At 41.7% G+C, this 22,602-nt stretch overlaps 1 protein-coding gene across 1 annotated transcript in view; it reads right to left on the minus strand.

Annotated features, from left to right (window-relative positions):
• Positions 1-5,147: 5,147 nt before the first annotated feature.
• Positions 5,148-22,602, minus strand: part of CELSR3 (cadherin EGF LAG seven-pass G-type receptor 3) — a gene marked incomplete at its 5' end in the record, with an annotated part of 105,128 nt that continues 87,673 nt past the window's right edge. The window contains 11 exons of the mRNA XM_083353345.1: positions 5,148-6,211; positions 9,694-10,777; positions 13,372-13,572; positions 14,123-14,296; positions 14,680-14,786; positions 16,609-16,745; positions 17,025-17,132; positions 19,450-19,576; positions 20,016-20,095; positions 20,629-20,741; positions 22,126-22,300. Of these exons, the coding sequence (XP_083209471.1) occupies positions 6,181-6,211; positions 9,694-10,777; positions 13,372-13,572; positions 14,123-14,296; positions 14,680-14,786; positions 16,609-16,745; positions 17,025-17,132; positions 19,450-19,576; positions 20,016-20,095; positions 20,629-20,741; positions 22,126-22,300 (2,337 nt within the window). The 3' untranslated portion in view covers positions 5,148-6,180. The remainder of the gene's footprint in view (positions 6,212-9,693; positions 10,778-13,371; positions 13,573-14,122; positions 14,297-14,679; positions 14,787-16,608; positions 16,746-17,024; positions 17,133-19,449; positions 19,577-20,015; positions 20,096-20,628; positions 20,742-22,125; positions 22,301-22,602) is intronic.

Genomic DNA, 22,602 nt, shown 5'->3' on the forward strand with positions numbered 1-22,602 from the left:
GTTTTTAGTTTTAAGTTTCAACATTGTTTTATTGTTGGGCTATTATTAATTTAATTCTTTTTAATTCTATTTTTATCTTAATTTATATTCTTTTAAATATTGCTCTGTAAACCACCCTGAGTCCTTTGGGAATAGGGCAGTATAGAAAACTAAATAAATAAATAAATAAATAAATAAATAAATAAATAAATAAATAAATAAATAAATAAATAAATAAATAATATTTTATTTCCAAATCTGTCACTTTCTTTGTACAAGTTTAAATGGCCAGGGAGAAAGTATATGTCAGTGGTGGCGAACCTATGGCATGCATGCCAGAGGCGGCACTCACTCGAGTCCTCTCTGTGGGCATGCGTGCCATCGCCCCAGCCCCGCCTCCCCCCATGGCCTCCTCCTCACCAACAGCCCCCCTAGAGCAGTGCAGCCAAGCACATGGCAGCCAGGCAGCTGGGACAAGACTCTGCCCCTGCGCCCTGTCGCATGCAGATGATGCTGCAGGGAGCAGGCAGAGGGCGTGGCCACCATGGTGCTGCTGGGCCGCCTGGGCGATCTGCTGCAGTGGGCCGTGGAGGCAGTTGGTGGCCCTGCAGGCAGAGTGGGGGCAAGAGCAGAGCAGGGATGAGGCAGTTTGGGGGCACTTGGTCTCTAAAAGGTTCACCATCACCGGTATATGTCTTTGCCACTTGCCAATAAACTGGAAGAAAGGGAGAAGGGGAGGGGAGAAAAAACAACGGACTGACTGAAAAAAAAGAGCCTTGGTGGAGCAGTGGGCTAATGCCTCCTTAAGTAACACCAGCTGCCTGCAATTAGTGCAGGTTCGAGTCCCACCAGGCTCAAGGTTGACTCAGCCTTCCATCCTTCCGAGGTAGGTAAAATGAGGACCCAGATAGTTGGGGGCAATAAGCTGACTTTGTAAAAATGCCGCTGGGGGGGGCAAAAGCCCTAATAAGCAGGCATATACATAGAATGAAGGCTATTGCTAAGCACATTGTGCTTTAGATTGTAAGCCGCCCTGAGTCTTCGGAGAAGGGCGGGATATAAATGGGATTAAAAAAATAAAAATAAAACAAAATGTCTTCCAGAGCCTAGGTCACCACAGGTACTATCAATGAGCCCCTGGAGATTTACAAATTAGAAGGAAGAAAGATTTCCCCCCCCCCCCCAGGAATACTCTAAGTTTCAAGGCAATAGAAAGAGTACCGGTTGTCAGGAACAACTCTGCAAAGCAAGGAAGGCAGGAGATAATGCTTGCTGATCAGTGTCTTGCTCCTTTGTTTGGCACATGTTGCCGGCAAAACATTTGGGAATTCAATGAATTCACTCCATTTTCATTGAGACAGAAAGCAGTGCTTCTGGTTATGATCCAGCCTTCTTTTTCAATCTTAGAAACTGACTATGTAAGTTTCAAAAATTGCTCAGATCGATAGAATTAAATCTGCACACAGTAGGGTACATGAATATATGTGTTCAATTATATGGGAAGTGTAATGTTACTGTAAGGAGCCAATTGTGGAAGCTGCGTCCTAAGAAATTTCCAGTCATCAGCAATTCTGATACAAGTACATTTGCAAGATAGAAGCTTTTCATTTGTGACACATTCTGTTTTAAACTCAAATAAAATTTGTGTAATCACACCTCCTATCAAGCTCTTCCAGAAGGGGGAGAAAACATTGACTAATCCCAACATAAATCAATTTAGAAAATAACAGAAAAAACAGAGCTCCATGAACCATCCAGACTGTTTATTAATATATCCTGAAGTGCAGATTTTGGATTGAAAGGATAAAGTGCCCTTTTGGAAATTCATTTGACCCTTGTGAACAACTCTTAAAGCAGCCATGTCTTTTCCAGGATTATGTAGTAGTTTTTTTCAATTGCAGCACAATCTGAGGAAGAGGATTGCTTGGTTTAAGGAGTTGCCAACAAAGGGCTCCAAAATGCCCTTTTCCCTTTGAATTTCAAGCGCTCACAGCTTTAATAATTAAGATCAAAGACATACTGAATCACCGAGGAATGGAAAATATAAAGTGTCCCCCCCCCAAAAAAAGAATTGTAGACAATCTTTCTTGAACTCTGTGTAATAAATAAAAATATGGACTCTGATTTAACTATATACGCACATATAGATTGGAAAAAATATTGTCAAGCAGCTTTTTCTAGGTATACAGTTGCTACAGCAAGGCTTGATGGACACACAATAGGACTTTTACATTCAGCACACATGCACTTTGACAAAAGAAAGGGGTTTAACTGTCTTGCATATTGCTTGACCCAGATTCCTACCCTCTCCCATGAGGGACATCAATACAATGGCCATAAAAATGAGACACCCACCTTTTTAAGGGCTTGGTGCATAATGATTGTTTTTCTCCATTCTGGACGGGGTGTACAGAACAAAGACGACTCTGATCAAAGGCTACAGTGACCCACCTTTACTCAGAGATTGGATGGAAGACTGAAATGCAGCCCTTTCCCTCCCAAAACTACAGAGTGTGGAATGCATTGGAGAATAATTAAAATCTTTCCCTTTTCTCCTTTTTTAAATCATGGCAATTAAACCAATTGAAAGGATTCTGTGAGGAGTGGTGGAAAGAATAGATGTCACACACCTCAGATAATCACAAAGTGTAAACATTGATAGTTCCCTGTATAAACATTAAGTCCACTTTGTTTAACAATTAAACTACAGAATTCTAGGGTTGCAATGTGACAGTAAATAAAGTATTATCACTGCTGCAAATGAACAAGAGAACACAACCAAGGAAGTCTGAAACCTGAGGAACCTTACAGCCAAATCATTAATTAAAATTATAGTTATAGCTCTTCTGTAAGTTGGGTTCTCTCAGAGCTAGTATTCTAGACAACCATTCAGAGAGACATGTTGACACAGCTTCTGTGCAGGGCTGGACTTCCTCAAGCGACTAAATTGAAAGAAGCTAAATACTCTTGTGTATTTGGAAATAGAATACTTTAAAGCTGTGGTTCTGAACTTTGGCAACTTTTAAGATGTATGAACTACAACTCCCAGAATTCTCTAGTCAGCATGCTGACTGGAGAGTTCTGGAAGTCAAAGTCAATACATCCTAAAAGTCACTGAGGTTGATAAACACACACCAGGGAGAAGGCTGCCATTCCCACCCTCACCCTCCCAAAAAATATTTTAATCAAACAATTATGACTGATTATTTCACAGTTATATATAGCCATGAAAGGCCCTTTGTATGAATATTGGTATCTACTCTATGATGTGAAAGAGGGAAACAGGAAATGATATCAGAATCAAACTACAATTCTTCTCAAGCAAAGGTCACATATTCCATATTATATAATTTGTGTAATGGAAAACAATAAAAGTATTGTGACTTTCTGGTCAAATTATGTGTCCATGATAGAAACCAGAGTAACTAATTAGATGTGATAAATTTACCTTAGTGGCATGTTGTTATGATAATCTGCATTTGTGGTTCTGGCTGCTCTCCAATAGAAGAGTCTGAAGAACTGAAGAAGATAATAATTCAGGAGTATCTGAATGGGTACATAGCATTAAGCTTTTATTGCCTATAGTGTAACATCTTCATTCTCCACAACACAAGTATGTTCTTTCATACTGCACAGTAGCTTTCATTACTGTATTCACCTTTGTGACTTGGATGTATTCACTCTCCCAACAGTAAGTAAACATCATTAGCTTGGCCCATTCAGAGGTGGTTAAGACTTTTAGTACTTTCTTCATGAAAAAGAAATAAATTCATGGCCATCGAAAGTAGCAGTGGTGAGAAATAAAATGCAGAATGTCAGTTTCAATTCCTTTCTTTCTTTTTTGTACCTCTTTCCTTTTGATTTTAGCTGTACTATGCTAGGAGTGCAATATTTCATCTGTTACAGTAATACAAGGAGATAACCATCAAATCAAGTTGACTTTGGCTACCAATCTTATTTTCTCCTTGTTTTTTTTAATAATTCTAGAGCCAAATCGAAACAGGTTCTTTAGAGAAATATAATTTGCTAAAACACCTGGAAATGCATTTGGTTTAGAGCAGCAATGTATTTATCCTTCTGTAATGGTTATGGATATAATGGTTTAAATGATTTAAATATTTAACTTGTTTCAGATGGGAAATTCTTTTAGTCCAAAGAATCAACAAAAATAAATTGTGAAAAAGCAAATAGAAATTTATCCCCAAGGCATCTTTCTGAAATAAATTTGCTAATGATCCCTATTTAAATAGTAAGCATCTCAGTAGATGTGGATTATATATCCAAAATATATGCCACGGCAATGTGTCACTGGGCAAAAAATGGTACATCATTTAAGGACTCCTTTAAAAGGGAGCTTTTAGACATTTCCTAGAAATTTCTTCGTTTTTCATTGGTGAGATGGGTCATCCAAGTATCCTGGAAGAGTTAGATGAACTGAGGTTCTTTGTACAGGTACTCCTCAACATACAACCATTAATTTAGTGACTGTTCTAAGTTACAATGGCACTGAAAAAAGTGACTGATGACCAGTCCTCACATGTGTGACTGCCACAACATCCCCATGGTCACATGATCAAAATTCAGGCACTTGGCAATTGGTATGTACTTTTATGATGGTTGCAACATCCCAGCAATTTGTTTCCTTTCCAGTCAGCTTCTGACAGGCAAAGCCAAATTGGGGGGGGGGACCCAGTTCACTTATCAGCTTCGTGATTCATGTAACTGCAGTGATTTGCTTGATATCCATGGCAAAAAAGATTGGAAAAATCAGGCAAAACTCATTGAATGATGGCTTTGCTTAGCAACAGAAATTCTGATCCGAATTGTGATCATAAGTTGATGAATACCTGTATGGAATTTTGACAGCTTGATTTTACTTCAGGAGGATCCCCATTTAAAGCAGCCAACTGGCATAGATTTACTGGAGGCCATTTTGCTTATAAATTGAGAGAAAAATCTCAATCTTACAGCTTCTTGCTGGTTATATAGTGCTATAAAAATGCACCAGCAAGGGGGAAAAATGAATGACTGTAGCTTCAAAGATGAGTTCTACACACACACACACACACACACACACACACACACACACACACACACACACACGGTTACCAGATGCAAGTGTTTGTTTTTGGGGAAAAAGTTTGCTAGAGAGGAAGAAGGAAATAGACTCAGAGAAAAAAAAACTTAATTTCATCTGTGTTTCACAGACAGCATTCAGTGCCAAAACAAATTTCAACTAAGGCCAAGTTCAGAAATATATCAGATTCCACCCTGCTAATACAACGGATACTCCAAGAGAAGTATCAATACAACTGTTAAATATATAAATACACAAGGTTCCCAAAATGTGTAATTGTTCCAGCATTAGAAAGTATACAAAGCTATTTCAGGTCCCAGGCTTGTTAGACTGGGGATATAGGACAAAGCAAATCAGATCCTAGAGCCCAATTACAAATGCGCTGACTTAATTTAGGGGTGAGAATACGCTTGTCCCAGCACAATACTTGCCACTTACTGTTGGCTCATGAGGAGATAAGATATAGACATTCAACAAGACCAACCTAACACACAACCTGAAAAAAGTCTGCAAGAAAAGGTCCCTCTATTTTTCTGCCTTGAGCCTTACCAGGAAAGGCTGCATAACATCGCCTCATGCCACAATCCAAATGCATCATGGACAGCTAGAAAATAAGATCAGCATCACAGCAATGGGAACAGAAGAACCGTAAAAATAACCATAGAAATTTCTCTTCTCTCTGATTACAAAGATACAAAAATGTATAAAACCCTTCCCGCACCCAGATCTTGCAGCCACCCCCACCCTGTCATGTTTGCACAGAGTACAGAAAAATGGTTTTGGAAAGGAAGATTTCAGTTGGTCCAGTTTGGAGATGCTATTAATGGTGAGTTTTGCCCATGGTGTGGTAGCTTCCCTTTTTCCCATTAGGGTGTCCCTTTGAATGGGGAGAGGGGTGCTGTGGCACCCAGACACCTTTCTTCCGCAGTCAGGTGAATGCATCATGCTGATTCCCATCCCACCAAATTCTCCACCACCGAATGCTGGAGGAGAGCATAGTTGGTCTTGGCTTCCACAAAGCCTCCTTCTTTCTTTCTTGTAGGCCTTCTGAGGGATCCTGGTCCTCTGCTGGAAGTGCCTGGTCCTGTATTGCCTCTTGGTTCTTCTCACAGCAGCTGGGCCCCTCAGGAATGACCTTCACTTCTTGTTAATCTTCTCAGGGGGAAAAACAAAAGGCATAACTGAGATAGCCACATCTCTTGAGGAAGTAAAAAAAAACCCAACAACACTGCATCCCAGAATTGGCTGTACTGATTAATAAGGATGCAGAAATACCCCTCCTCGCCCCCAAATCCAACCTGGTGACAAACACGGTGGGAAGATAAATCAACAGAACTAAAGAAGAATTAAATAAGTATGCTGTGTGAACATAACCCTATGCCACTAATTCTTCTCCAAACTACATCTCAAAATAAGATAAAAGAATTACATTTTGTGCATTGTCAATGTGGCGTGAACTATAGTCGGATGGGCTGAAATGCACAATAGCCTCATACAGTGTGGAACATAAGCTGAACACCCAGGAATGGCCAGAGAGTTTTCTTATCTTGTGGTCAAATGGAAGGACAGCCTCTCTTCAATCACATGTACTTTTCCATCAGGAGGAAGAGGCAGGTTCTGGGTCCTTTCTGCCAAGGACTGTTGCCTAGCAGGATCAAGGAAGGAGGACTTTTCTACTATGGCATTTCCTCCCCCCACCCTCCAGAAAATCATCCCCCAAAACATCCAATTGGCCCCAGCCTTGCTGACTTTCCACAAGCTCTGAAAATTGGTTTTGCCATCAGGCATGGAGATCTGAGAGTAAGAGAGATAAATTTGGTTGTATTATTGGTTATGCATAGATATTAGAATAACTCAGCTATGAATTTTGCTGCATGGTTTCTATTGTTTTTCAATCATTAGTTCTACATTATTTTGGTGATTTGTATTGTTTTTTTTAATTCTTTCTGAACTCTCCAGAGCCGTATATTGGAGACGGGCAGCTATCGTACCATAATTGGGATCAGAACTGTGATTGTTAAATGCTGAGTCATAAAAGTGAGACATCATGTGACCACATCACTTAGCAACACCCAATACAAGCCATTTCAGGCTTGAGTCCTCCCAGCCCCAAGACTCAGTTAGGTAAGGATCTGCCTTGCCTCCAACTCCCCCCACCCACCAACCTCTTCCCCCAATGTGCCCTTTTGGCTCTCCTGCATCTTGTGTCCTGCCTTCCCCACTCCCAGCCATCACTGCTACCCTGCATTCTGAAAAAAGGGGGGGAGTCAAAAATATCCTCTTCTTCACCTCACAAAACCAGCCCCACCCCCACCTAGGAGCCCTTTGCAAAGAGCTCCTGGCTGTGACTTGGGCTGGCTTTGCCCTGCAAAAAAGGACTGTTTTAGGCTTCCCCTGCTCCCCCTTTTTTGCAGCACAAAACTAGCCCCTGGAAGCTCTTTGCAAGGGGGTGCTGGGGCATGATATGAATACTTTTGACTAGTTCCCCCCTTTATTTTTATTTTTTACAGTATGAAGCTAGTCCCAGCCTGGTCCAGCTACCAGGCTGGAATAAGACAACTTCCCACAGCCAACTCACTGTGGGACTCAATTCTCTATCTATCTATCTATCTATCTATCTATCTATCTATCTATCTATCTATCTATCTATCTATACACACACAATGAATGGTTGTAAGTAGAGGGCTACCTGCAAACTGAATGAATGAATAAATAAATGAGCAAGTATTTGAGCTGCTTTTAATTAATTTAAAACCAAAAAGACCCATAAAGAGGTAAGCCTGAGAATTCTCCCAGGGCATTTTAAGATTCTAAGGATGAATAATCCATTTTAATGTACCAGTGAGATTTACTATTATTGTGTAAGATACCGCATGCAAGCATATTTCTAATATTTGTTGCCAACTTCTTTTGCCCTAGCTGTGCTACAGCTCCACTAGTCTGAGGGCATTTAAAAACGTGGCTACAGATCTACACAGGAAGTGAATTGAGGCTTTATGGATCACCCAGTGGCATTATTGAGCATCTGCCATTGTGTCAGGTCACAAAGCCTTGCAGTCAAAGCAAGAAGAAACCAGGAGCTGACATGATAGAAAGTGCTCAGCAGCAAGATAGACAGATTGGGATTTAGAGATCCACGTGGAGATGAAGGAACATTTAGCAATGTCCCAACTATGTATCCCCTGAAGGGGTCTCTAGGAATTGTAGTTAGTGGTGCTGGAGTTTAGCATTTCACTAATTATAATTTCCAATATACTTTGGAAGAACCTATGACAGATATAGTGACAAATAAACAGTTGACATTTATATTGTTGTTTGGTGGTGACGGCAGATTGAAATTTCCCACCGGCAGGTAAGATGAGTCATTTCTTGGTTTCTTTGCTTTTGTTTTCTCACATTCTGCTTATGTCTTTTGATAAACATTGGCCAAATTATCATTTTCTGAAGAACCCTCAAAGGGAAACTTGGGAGTACCATGCACACTTCTCTTCTTATCTCTCCCCAGGATGATCTTTAAACGATATTATATTAAGGTTGAGTCAAGGTTGACTCAGCCTTCCGTCCTTCCGAGGTAGGTAAAATGAGGACCCAGATTGTTGGGGGCAATTAAGCTGACTTTGTAATAATGCCGCTTGGGGTGTGTGTGAAAGCCCTAATAAGCAGGCATATACAGTACATAGAATGAAGGCTACTGCTAAGTTTGTAAGTCGCCCTGAGTCTTCGGAGAAGGGCGGGATATAAATGGAATTAAAATAAAAATAAATAAAAATTATGATGTAGCATTATTCTAGTACGTTCTGGAGCGAGTAATTAGATTGCATCCATCAAGTAGAACACTAAAGAAGTAATGGCAGCAAACAAACAACAAAAAAAGCAGTGCTGCTATGCACTCCTTTGCATAATTTTGCAGCAAGCATCTGAGGAACCATCTCACTTCCCAATGGGACTCGTCCACCTCACACCAGTGAAAGAGGCCTGCTATGGACCCCATGGACTGAGGAGTTCCATTGGACAGGGTCAATGAGAAGAGCCTTTTCTGCTGTGATCCCGACCTTGTGGAATACTCTATCACCAGAGGTGAGAATTGCTCCCACTCTTTTGACCTTCTAAAATATTAAAATCAATTAAAACTTGATTTTGCTGGTTGGCTTGGGGCCCCAAAGGCAGTGCTTGCTACTGAAGGGGATTTTCGGGGTAAGAAGACCTCATGCCTGTACTATCCGTCTCTTGGTTTCAAAAATCTAAATTTCTTTTATTTATTTTTTTATGATGTGTAAGCTGCTCAGAGTTGCCTTATCAAGGAGATGGGCAGCATATAAATTTAATAAATACATAAACAAATTTATTAAATCTTGAGCTGAAAGCTTTTACTGCAAGAACTTTCAGTCGATCCTGGTATGTGTTAGGCCTCAGGCCAGTTCAGGTGATGAAGATCCCCAATTATGATTGGCATACTGTACTCAGGACAAAGTGAGAACTATGATAAACCAAAGACTCCTTGAAATGCAATTACTTTTGCAAGTCCTTCAACCTGAAATTAACCTTCCTCAGTGTGTTTTTTTCCCTTCAATCAGAAAGTTTTAAATTTCTAAACATACTCCTTTTATGTGGGTAGTCAGTAGAGGGGAAACACTTACTCAGAATCTGGCGACAGCTCGGAAATACTGTGGGAGGTTGCAGACCGAGGTGGCGAAGCGCATGGCATGGAAGGTGTAGAAGATCCCTGTGCCACAGAAGGGGTGGGGGTAGTCTGTGGGCCTGAGGGAGTACTGGATGACTGCACTGACGACAAAGCCGAAGAGTTAAAAGAGGCTAAGATGGAAGAAAGGATGTCTAATTGTTCTGTGGAAGGGTGACGGCTAGGGATTGCTTCTAGATTTTCTCTAGAAGACGGTCTTCTGGAGAGAAGTTCAAGATTTTCTCTAGATGGCTGCTGCCTAGAAAGAGGCTCGATGTTTTCCCAAGGAGTCTGCCTGCCAGGCACTATGTCCAGATGCTCTCTTGAAGTGTGCCTACCTGGTATTAGTTGGTCCTTTGAAGGTTGCCCTCTAAAAAGCAGATCCAACCGTTCTTGAGAAGTTTCTCGGGCTGGCAAGGTGTCCATTTGATCTCTAGAGGCCTGCCTAAGAGGCATTGTATTAAGCCATTCTCTAGAGATTTCTCTTACTGCCCCACCGCAGTCTAACTGTTCTCGTGACCCAAATCTACAGGGTAAAGAATCCAGATGGTCTCTAGATGTCTGCCTTCTGGGTAAAGTGTTCCTGTGATCTCTTGGATCACGTTCAGTAGCTATTTCACCTACTTTTTCTCTAGACCCATGCCTGCTGGGTATGCTTGCAAGGTGTTCTCTAGATCCATGTTGATCGAGGATTGTGTCCAGGTGATCCCTTGACCCAGGCCTGTTCATAATGGCATCCAATTGCTCCCGAGACCTGTGCCTGCTTGCCATATTTTCTAGGCATTCTCCAGAGATGTTTCGGCTCAGTTGATCTCTGGACATCTGCCTTCTCATCAGCAGGTCAAGCTGCTCCCGGGACGAGTAACGACTTGCTGGTTGTGAGAGGCTGCCTGTTCCTGAATAGATTCTGCCATAAGAAGCAGCTGGGACCGCCCTGTGACCCAAGGTGGAGGTTTTGTACCAGGAAAGATCATTGGTCATTCTGCCCACAGATGACAGGCCTTGCAAAGCCGGAGGGTACTGGAGGCGATTCTTCAGGATGCCTACATAACAGAGTAGAAACAAGTGAGAAGTCTAAGGCCCTCTCCTCTTGGAATTATCTCCAGTTTTGGTTTTGGTTTTTTGTAATGATGTGATACACATCCCTGCAACAACTCTTCCTCTCCCATTTCTGTAACAGCACTCTTTTTTTCTCCTTTTTCTCCTTATTCAACTTTAGTCTGAAATGCTTATATGTTTTTCACTGATTTATACCACCTCCTCCCCCCTCCTCTTCCTCCTCCTCTCTCTGCTTTGCCCAATCGTTGACACCACTGTCAGTCCCGATCACTTTTTCTGACTCTTGATGTCAGGCTCATCCTTGTTCAGAATAGTTGCCTTCTACCAAGCAGTCTGGTTCTTTCGTCTATTCAAACCTTTCTTTAATACCTCCTGCTTTAACAGCATTTTTTCCAAAATGATTCAACCCGGTGTCTATTCCTTTGCTTCTCTTCCTTAAAAAAAACAAAGGTGAGGAAGGAGGAAGGGAAAGGAAAGGATTCCTTGAGCATTTTACTCTGCTAGTCGTTGCTGACTATAGGGGGTGGCGCTCATCTCTGATTGCAGGTGAAAGAGGGAAAATGATAAATCCACCCTGATTTCTTTCTGCTACCTGATCAATAAAGGACTATTACTGTTTGGCTTTAATATCTCAATAAGCACAAAACCATTCATTCGGCCATTTTACATGCAAAAACATGTTTTTTTAAAAAAAATCAGAGCAAAACATTTATTAGGGAAGGAAGGAAGGAAGGAAAGAAGGAAGGAAGGAAGGAAGAAGGAAGGAAGGAAGGAAGGAAGGAAAGAAGGAAGGAAGGAAGGAAGGAAGGAAGGAAGGAAGGAAGGAAGGAAGGAAGGAAGGAGCATGATGTTTCAGATTCTATATTCTAGCAACTTAAGAAATTTAAGGAAGCAAGACAAAGGAAAAAAATCTTGGTGCCTATTTCCATATCTGAGAAAACGTTGCTCTGGAGGTCCAATCTATAAGAAAGCATGCTTTTCACAATGATGCATTTCAGAATTAAAGCTCATATAGCAACTGGTGACCTTATCAATTTCTGGGGAAGTACTACCGTTGCATGTACTTTCCCTTCCATATAAGTAAACTGATGTGCCATTGGATCTGAAGGACTGGTGGAGTGCCAACTGTTCTCCGTCTACGGGCCTCTGAGAAGGGGGATATCTGAGCATTATTCGGCAAGACCCCAAGGCATTACAGATAGTCCTTATTTAGTGACTGCTTTGTTTATTGGCCACTTTTTATTTATGACAGTGATGAAAAAGTAACTTTCCAACCAATCCTCACATTTATGACCTTCACAGTTCTTTAAAGGAAAGCTGAAATAAGATTATAAGTTTAGTCATGGTTTTACTTAGCAACAATTTTGGTTAATGACTGAATTGTCGATTCCAACTGTGGTCACTAAATGAGGATTACCTCCTATAACACGGAAATCTTTCTGTTATATGAATGCTGTTTTCAGTCACTCCTTCTGCATACGTACGCTCCAAGTGAAGCAATCACTCCAAATACGGAGAAACAAAACTCTGTGGAGTCTCTTGTGCCAGAGTTCTGAACATATTCACCTGCACATTGTTATATGCTACCAAATGTAAATAAACAATGGTGTTCCAAAACAATTGTTTTGGGAAGCACCACTTCCATGCCGGGATGGGTGGGATCCTGGGTTTGCTGTCTTGTTTTCCTAGGTCTGGCTGTGTTTCCTGGGTGCCAGGGAAGAGCCTGGAGTTACGTTCTTTTCAACTTCCACCTGAGTGGTCTTATGCCACTTATGGTATTTGCTGTGACAGGGGCATGTGTCTTCTCTCCTGTTGCTTTTCTTCCTTTCTTTGGTTTTGCAGGATACTTTCTTCTCACCGACCTTCTTGGCAGGGAGATTGGTTAGAGGCTATTAGCTTGAAGGGATAGCCAGGCTGAAACAGATAGTAGGACTAGGGTGGGCGTCAATGAAGCTGATGAGTATACAACTTGTGGGAAACAGATGATTGTTGGAAGAGGGGGAAACATCAGGGACAAGCACCTCAAGAGGGAAGCTTGTAAATTTTGATGTGAATCATGACTTGGAGTCCTGGCCATTTATCATTTCCTCCCTTTCCTCCCTCCGTCCTCATTGTTGCCTGCCCCATGAATGGGGGAAAGGCTGCTGATGTCATGAAACCTTGTCAGTGTCTATCTGATCAAATGGCTCATGGGATATCATGCATTGCCTGGAGAAATTGCCTTGGGGTTCTGTATTCCAAGAATAGTAACTTGTTACTCTGTTTATGAATGACAGATAGTTATTATCGAGCTGTAATTGTGTAGACAGGTTCCTTATTCACACATTTGCAGCCAGCACACCTGCAGTGAGGGTTACTGGCTTCAAAATGACAGGCATGGTCAGGTGACTGAATGGCCACTCCTTTTTACCTGTGAGGGACTGTCATTTGTTGCTGCAGATGCTCCAAGATTTTCCCTACTACTCCCTCCTATTTTATTCCCTAAAATAATCCTGCAAACAGCCATGTAAAATAGGTTAGTCTAAGAGAGAATAACCCCAAATTAATTCTAGGCTGATTGTGCTTTAAGTCATCTCACCTTTTCTCTGCCGTTGGGTCTGAGTGAAAGAGTTCTCATCCCCACTGGTTAAAGCCAAGTCTGGCTGGTTATTGTTGGCTGTATCCTTATTAACATCAAATCCAAGCTTCCTTTCTGAGCCCCATTTCTGGAGAGAACAGGGGTGTACCTCACATTCTCCCAGTGCTGGCCAATAGGACATCAGATCATTACCATCAACATCTAGGGAAGAACATTGCAGATGTACAGAGGGAGAGCACAGGATATCTCATAAATTAATATAACATTTTTGCCACAGTATACTCTCATTCTTGACGGTTAGCTGATCAATTTGTTTCCAATGGGAGGAGTGAAGTGACTAGGACCATGGCATACTAGCATATTATGCTTCAGAATTACCAGTTGCCCAACTGTATATTTCACGCTTATACTACACATAATATACTGGACATCTTGAGATGATCACAAATTTTCTGCAAACTTCTATAAAGTCTTTATGAATTGGAAGGGACCTTCTATATGCAGAGGAGCCATACATGAATCATGTTTATTTGAATACATAATTATATTTTACTTTACAATAAAATGGAATCGTCATTTCAAAAAGATCCATTTGTGAAAAATAAAATTATTTTTGAACCTTGACCTTCCTACTCTGACGTTAGCTAAGCTAGCATGTTGTGTCAACCCAGCCCCTGACCATCCTGAGCCCTACTCCCTCCCACCCCCAATTCCTCATGACTCAGCATTTTCTCAGAGTCCTGGGACTTGCCTTTGTGTGCATTGTTGCTAGGATTGGTGAGGAGCCTCTCACTGTGGGCTGCCCTTTTGAACGGCCGCTGGAATCTGCCCCGGAGATGCACATTTTCCTCACTCTCTGAAGAGGGAATTGAGAGGCTGCGTTCTTCATCTAGGGAGAGGTCACTGTCTGAATCGGAGTCTTGGTCTGGATAAGATAGGGAATATTTGAAGAGGAGGAAGAAGAGTAAGGAAGAACAGCTTCCCAGGATATGAATCGCCCAAAAGTTAAATAGCTTGCAAAACTGAAAGGGTGGGTTGATCTTACAATCTACATTATAATCCACATTCAAAATCACAAAGCATGTCATCAGTCACAATGACCAGTCTCCTGCCAAGTCAGTGTGCCAACAAGAAAGACCCGGTAAGGCATAAAGCTGTCCTTCCTTAGGGAAACCTTTGGATACTCACAGTCTTTGTATCAGAAATATTTGATAGATGGCATCAGAGATATTTCATCTCAAACTGGGACCTCGCTTTAGATCCAGGAGCAGAAACCCCTCTTTTATACCCATTAGAAGCTACCCTTACCTGGACCCGCATCACGATGGAACATGGCTACGTCAAGGTCAGTGGGGCCAGCATGGTTGAGCAAATTGTGATCCAGAGCCGAGCCTTGATGTGCTATCATGTTGTCTCTGAAACTCAGAACACAGAACATATGTAGATCCACTGAGAGCTGGCAAAACCCAAACTCTCAGGCACTTTTGAGTAGTTTCAGAGCCTGTATCTGTTCTAAACCACAGAAAACTGCTGTATGTTAGATAAATGTTGTTGAAAGCCAGCAACTACCAATCCATCAGAACAGGGAAGGCTGGTGTGAGTAAGTAACAATAACCTTACCTCTGCTGCATAACAGCAAAGGAGGATGATATGTAGCACACCACCAATGACTCTGTTGTTCTTCATGGATTGGCACTGCAATGCATCACCTGTTGGTGACTTGCTCCCTTCCTCCTCCTGAACTCTCATCCTGTCCCTCCTGGGTAGGGTGGCAGTAGGCAGACAAATAAGCCATACTTTAAGTATATATGTATCATGTTTCAATGTATGTTATAAAAATACTGGGCATATCATGATACGACACATACAAATCCCATTAGTAGAACAATGGTATCCTCGTCAATTTTCAAATAACCGTGAGTAAAAAGATTTTCAGCACCTGATTCAATTTTAATAATACTCATGTGTTTTCTTTTGGGAGAGAGAGCTTTCCAAAGAAAGGGTTCTTTCCCTGAATGATGTCAAGTAAAAGGCAAAGGACGCAGAGAATGTGACATAATTTGCAGAGCCAAATTCTCCAAATTAGTGGTTAGAAAGATCTATATAGGGGATGGTAAGGCATTCTCCTGCATTCCAATCCTAAATTGTTTAGGGACTCATAGGTAAATATCAAATATGCAAACCTGACATATTTGTAAAAATGGATTATAGATGTGGTGATTGATTTAAAAGGGGATTTGACATAATCATGGCCATAAAGCTACCTATGGTTACATAAGAGTAAATTGGCATGTTACCTTCAGAGGCTACCTGACTTTTTGTATAAACTGATGAGAAAAAACAGAAGGAAAAGGCTGCCACAGTGCTTATTAGTTTCCAAAGCCATCTGGCTGGTTAGTGTGGGAAATGAGATGATTCAGATAAGCTCATGTTTATTATATTTTAAAGAGTGAAAATATATGTGAATGGAGTGGTGGTGAACTTTTTTTAAAGCTATTGGGTTAGAATCAGAAGGTTTACTTCGTTGTACAATTCGTCTCCTTCTGTCAATATCCATTCTCTATACCCACTAGGCCTCAGTGAAACTCTAGCTGAGCATATATTGGGGAATGGAGGGAAGAACAATCAATGGGGCTCATAATGTTGAGACTGGTGCACCCAATTGGCTTTCAAGCCCCTGCTCACATGCAGAACGCAACATGTAAGGTCCAGGACTCTGCTATGGACTCTTACTAGTAAAGGTAAAGGTAAAGGTTCCCCCGCACATGCGTGCTAGTCGTTTCTGACTCTAGGGGCCGGTGCTCATCTCCGTTTCAAAGCCGAAGAGCCAGCGCTTGTCCGAGGACGTCTCCGTGGTCATGTGGCTGGCGTGACTAGATGCCAAAGGCGCATGGAACGCTGTTACCTTCCCACCGTAGTGGTCCCTATTTTTCTAGTTGCATTTTTACGTGCTTTTGAACTGCTAGGTTGGCAGAAGCTGGGGTGAGTAACAGTACTCACTCTGCTACATGGCAGTCGGGATTCGACCCGCCAAACTGCCGACCTTCTGATCAACAAGCTCAGCATCCTAACCCACTGAGCCACCGCGTCCCTATTGGACCCTTACTAAGCCACAGACAATTTTCCTTAGATCAATTTATTTATTTACTTATTAAAACGTACCCCACCTTTCCATATGAAAACAAAACAAAACACGCCAGAGCATGTATTCAGATATGCCATGGAGAAGCTTCCTACCTGAGGTAGCCCCGCTGGCTAGAATGAGTACGGCCTGAGCGCACACTGCTAACAGACGAGATTGTGGAGGCTCCCAGGGTGATACGAATGAGACCACTCTCCTCAAATAGTGCTGTGTTGTTGTAGGCATTATGGCCCTGGCATGGAAAAAAAGGGCAACAAGAGGGAATCTATCTGACTGTCTGTACATCAAGATGACAAACCGTCTTGAGGACCAGCCTCAGCAGTAGGAAGAAGGCCCGAGTCACTCAAGAATATCAAAGCACTGGCCTATAGCCATCAAGTAAATAAATAGAAAAAAGAATAATCAAGTGAATAAATAAAGCACTACTTCAGGACTCTTAAGGGGTAAGGTCTGTTTGAATGGGGACAATTAGAACGAATGAATCCTCTTTTTATCTCCTCCCAGTCCATACCTGGCCACTTCTGGGGGCTTCTTCACCTTTCTTGGCCAGGCAGGCCCCTTTCCAGGCTTCCAGGAACTCCTTGTTCAGTGCGCAGAATAGAATCAGTGTTGCCAAACCCTGCGGAGAAAAAGAGACGACCACTCTGGAACACGGGAGATACTTCCAGGCAGTAGCCTCCTCCGGGTCTGTAAACAAGCATGCTTCTCCCCACCTCTAAATATATTTCTTTGGGTTGGAAAAGATTCAGGAAATACATGAGAGAAAAAGACATGGTTTTTTTTTGTAAGTTAGATACCAATCACCCTAAACTACTAACTTAAAGCCTCCAGGTCAAATTGCCTGTATCACCAGGGGCAGGGCCATGTATACTCATGGCAATCCTTCTCCAGAGTCTCAGACCAGAATTAAAACTTAGCCCAGCCTTCCAGCCAATACATTCACGAGATACTTAGGTGTGCTAACATCATCTACTGTAGCAACCTAGTATATGGATGTGACACTCAGAATGCTTCCTCCCTGTATATAACCCACATAGAGAAATAAGAAAAGTGTAACCCTCCAAGGGTTGTTGAACTCAATGCTCAGCAGCCAAAGGTGAGCCTGGCCACTGGTGAGAAATCCTGAAATTTGTCATTAGGCAATTTCTATAGGGCGTCTTCCCATCCCCGTGTTTAAGCTGTGTTATTCTTAAATTGTGTAGCCAAAAGAAATGTAATAATTTGTTTTCCACCAGAGGGAGAAATTGGCTTATTTATGAACAATAGATCAGGAAAAAAAAAACCAGAAGCATCCTTCTCTGTGCCCCTAGCACTCAGTAGAGCCAAAGAAAGCCCTAGTGAATTAGCAAGTGAACAGTACTGAAAAAATAGGAAGCTGATTACCATCAAGTAACTTACTGTCAATTAAGTGTTTACCCTAATAAAAGCATAAAATGCATGCTAAAACAATAAAGTAAATACAAAAAACAAATACAACCAATAAAAGCGCAATAGAAATGCAGATAGGTGCAAATGATGGCATGCCTTGACCCCCAAATGTCCTCTGAAATATTTTGGTTTTGACTAATTTCTGGAATGTCGATAAAGAGGGTGCTAATCTAGTTTCAAGAGGGAATGTATTCAGCATATGGGGACTGCACCTACAAAACATTGTCTCATTTACCTCAGGAAACTGGAAGATTTTTCTGGGGTTCAAGTAAGAGGTTAAGACAGGGGTGTCAAACTGCCAGCCCACGGGCCGGAGCATCACAGAGAAACCGCGCCCATCCCATTTTCGGCAATGGGAAAAAGTTCCGATACGTCGCGTGACGTCATGTGATGTCGCGAGTTTGACATGCCTGGGTTAGGGTTATATAAGTCACTTCTGTGAGGAGAGAGGGGTCCTGCAAGTAGCCAGGTGCCAAACCATATAGGGTTTTATAGATTAAACTCAGCACTTTGAGCTTCACCAGAAATATACTGGCAACTAATGCAGTGACTCTACAGTACAGTACAGGTAATCCTCGACTTATGAGCACAATTGAGCCTAAAATTTCTATTGTTAAGTGAGACATTTGTATCCAGGTATCACACCAGATTCTGCCAATGAAGAGTCAACATTAAGGGAATTGAGCAATTTTATCAGCAGAGTACAGTCACAGTGACTTGGCTGCAGCTTTTTCCAGCCATCCTTCCGTAATAGGGAATGGGCAACCTTAAACAAGGCCACTGGATGCAATCCACTGATGCCATAAAAATGGAGAGGTGGCTGCATTTTTCCTTTCCTATTGCCGTAGTGCAGCTTCAAGCATGAATTCATGCCCACATTCAGTCAAATTCACTCTTCATTTCTACCCCCACTGGCTTCTGCCATCTCATCTCTTAGAGATTCTCCATTATGACTGTTAATTTTTTAAAAAGATATATAGATTTTATTCTTTCCTTTCCTTCCTCTTCACTTGATCCTTAATTGCTCTTTCTAATGATAATTAAATATTGTATATCCAGCAATTTTGTTTCCAGTTGATAGACTATCATCCTTCATCACTCCATTTGCTATGTGTGTGTGTGTGTGTGTGTATGTATATATATATGTGTGTGTGTGTGTGTGTGTATTGCACTCCTTGCTATCTTCTGCAAAAATTCAGCTCAGTTTGCAAATTGGTTATATCTGTACATCATTAGCACATAAAAATGGAGCAATCAACCTAGCTCAGCACAGAAGACTATCCATGAAAACATGCCGGAAGATTTGCAGACACAGTGCCTTGGATCCAGAAATATTTCAATATCTTTATCATAAGTGAAGGAGACCTATTTCCCAGAGGGCAGCTTCAAGGTTTGTCTGGAGAATTGCTGAGGATCAGCTAGCTCTGCAGGATAGCAGCCAGCAGACACCTTCCCCTCTGACTGCTGCATAGTTTTCCCTTAACTATCAACCTAGTTCAGAGAGTTACCTGAAGACTGCAGAGGATAGTGTAGAGGTAGTGGAAAGCCAGGACACTGTTGTTGATAGCCAAGAGACCAAAGAGCCAAGCAGTGCTAATAACTAGAAGTAGAACGAAGGAGCTTCGCATCGTCATGCTGGAGGCAGATAGAAAGAAAGAACCACCCAGAGAGGCAGACATGGAAGTTAGAATATGTGGTTAAACTACACGTCGAGACCTTGTTGTAGAAAGATCAGTAGCGTTAGATTACTGGTCATAGTTCAGACACGGACCCAGAAAGCACTCCAGGAAATGGCCCCAACATACATGGCTCAAGCAATAAGCGAGCAATGATAAGACTTACAGTTCCTGCCTCCAACAACACCATTTTTGAAGAGGCAGAGGACATCGGGAAGACTGGAAAGGAGAATATCTCAAGACGGACAGTAGGCAAAGAGTTTTTATTTTTAATTAGAAGAGAAAAAAACACTTATGGAGAAGGTGAACATTGATGAACAAAGGCTGGCAACGAAGGAAAGGTAAGCCACAGAGCAAGTTTTTGCCTCAGCAGTTCATCGCAATTAGTTAATACTCACAGCACAGCTTTCTTCTTGGCTTCCTTTTGTCCTGGTGAGCACAGCAACTTTGCCACCAGAAGAAACATAACTCCATTCATCTGTAAACAAACTCAGTGGTTAAAAACAGTAGCTTTGGCACTAAGCAAAACAGATTGCTCACAACTTTAGCCTCCCTATTCCATTCTCCTCCACACACACCTGCCTTGGAAGGATAACTACTTTGGTACAGCAAACACGACCAGGCCCTGAATACAAGCCTTCTGTGTGCACTAACTCCTTTCTAGAACTGGGATAGATTCCAAAAAGTGCAAAAACCACAACAGATGAGTCCCCCAGCCCCTCCAAAAGATTCATTAATGCTAACCTTCAGGAGAAGGATGAGAGAGTTGCTAAAAGGAAAATAAAGACACAGTGGTAGGAAGTAGAAAAGAGAGCATGGTGTAAAAGTCCAGATAGTCATGGCAGTAAAAGGAAGTATGGGGATGACAAATTTGGGAGTAGATATGCTGAGAAAGGAAAAGAAAGGGCTTCAATCTAGCATCCTGGCTAAGCAACTCGACACCTGCATGGCTCTAACTATTCAGGGTTTTGCAGAACAGATTACTATAGATCAATCATGAGAAGTGCTTACCAGAATGACAAGAGCCATGGGCCCTGCAAAACTCCAGATCAGTTTGTCGTGGATGGAAATCCAGCAGAAATCTGGGTTCCCATAGCCTTCTGGATCCAAACCAACTGATAATCCTGACAAAAAAGAAAAGATGAATTCTATAGCACAATTTCCATGCCCCTGATTGAGGTATGTTGCATATCCCTATGGGAATGCTGCTCTTTTTTTCATCCTTGGGTTTTCTTGGTTCTGATGAAGAAGCTGGAATGTTGCAAGCAGAACTATCCACAAGTCTTACTTAAGATTTCATTTATCTGCACTGAGAATCTTTATCTGTGAATTTGTTCCTAATCACCTCATAAACATAAACTGGATCTTTTTGGAAGTTGAGCATACAATAAAGAGTCTTGGAATATTTTAAGGACTGGCAATCAATACAATGTAATTTGGGAATTAAGGATTATATGAAGTTTTCCCTAAATTTGGATGGCTTTCCAGCTGCAACAACTCTCTCTCTCTCTCTCTCTCTCTCTCACACACACACACACACACACACACTACAACTGATGTCATCTTCAACCAACTATACTGGCTAGGAGGACAATTATTATTATTATTATTATTAATAATGATGATGATGATGATGGTGGTGGTAGAAGGGACCTTGGAGGTCATCTAGTCTAAGCCTCTGCCCAGGCAGGAAACCCTATACCATTTCAGACAAATGGTTGTCCAATTTTTTCTTAAAGACCTCCAGTGTTGGAGCATTCACAGCTTCTGGAGGCAGGTTGTTCCACTGATTAATTGTTCTAACTGTCAGGAAATTTCTCCTTAGTTCTGGGTTGCTTCTCTCTTTGGTTAGTTTCCATCCATTGCTTAGGAGGGTAGCCCAATATATCTTGACAGCAGAAGTGGGGTGGGAGACCATAGCTTTACACACTACACAAGTTTAACTTATCGACTTCAGGGCCTATACTGCCTTTCTGAATCAACCTTTTCCAATCCAGTGTTGGGACTGTAGCTACCAATTTCCCAGAATAGAATTTTCAGGATTACTGGATGACCTGTGGCCCATGGTTCACTGTTTCAGAAATATTTCCTTACCAGATTTCTCAAAACCCTCAACAATGGCAGAGCTTCAAATGCCCTTGAAAAGTTCTTAAAAATTCAGTTGAAAGTAAGCCCGTATATAGCACAGTCATTGTATAGCACAGTCATTGACCATAGGAAATATTTTATGACATTTTGTATTACGTAAGTCATAAAATGCTTTACCATAATATGTCATAAAATATTTTATAAAATATGCCACATTTCAATTCCACAGGAGTCATGGGTCCTGGATTTTGCATACATTCTGTATGTTAATCCTTTTGAGGTATCTTGGTTAAAAAAGATTTGCCCTGCGGTGCTCCTTATCACCAAGGTAAAGGTTACAGACACAAGAGCTTTAGTAGCATATAGATCTGTGGAGTGTGCTAGAGAAAACTGTTTTGTTTTAAGCACATCTGTACTTACCAGTGATTATGGCAGGGACCCCCCAGCCAATGGCATAATAGAACCTCATAGCTCCATAGTTAATGTTGCGAGCTTCAGTCTGCATGCGGTAAATATGAAGGCCTTGCACAAAGAGCCAAGCAAAAGTAGAGAGAAAGAAGTAGTGCAACAGGATAGCGATCACAGTGCAGAGGAACTGGAAAAGTAAAATCAACATTATACAAATAAGTCCTTTAAACATTATGCTTCTAGATCAGAGGTCCCCACCTTTTGGGCACCAGGGACCGGTTCTGTGGAGAAAGGTTTTTCTAGAGACCAGAAAGTACGTGGCTTTGTTATGCTGCCTGCATCCCACAGATGGGGCTTTGCTTGTTTGTGCAGACCGGTTGCTGGCATGCTGTGGCCCGGTACTGGTCCATGGACCGGGGACCCGTTCTAGATGACTAGTTTGTTCTGGAATTAATATTGCAAAACACTTTTCTTAAATTCTCCTTTGAG

Source organism: Vipera ursinii (genome assembly GCF_947247035.1).
Source record: "Vipera ursinii genome assembly, chromosome: 2".
In the NCBI taxonomy this organism is placed as follows: domain Eukaryota; kingdom Metazoa; phylum Chordata; class Lepidosauria; order Squamata; family Viperidae; genus Vipera; species Vipera ursinii.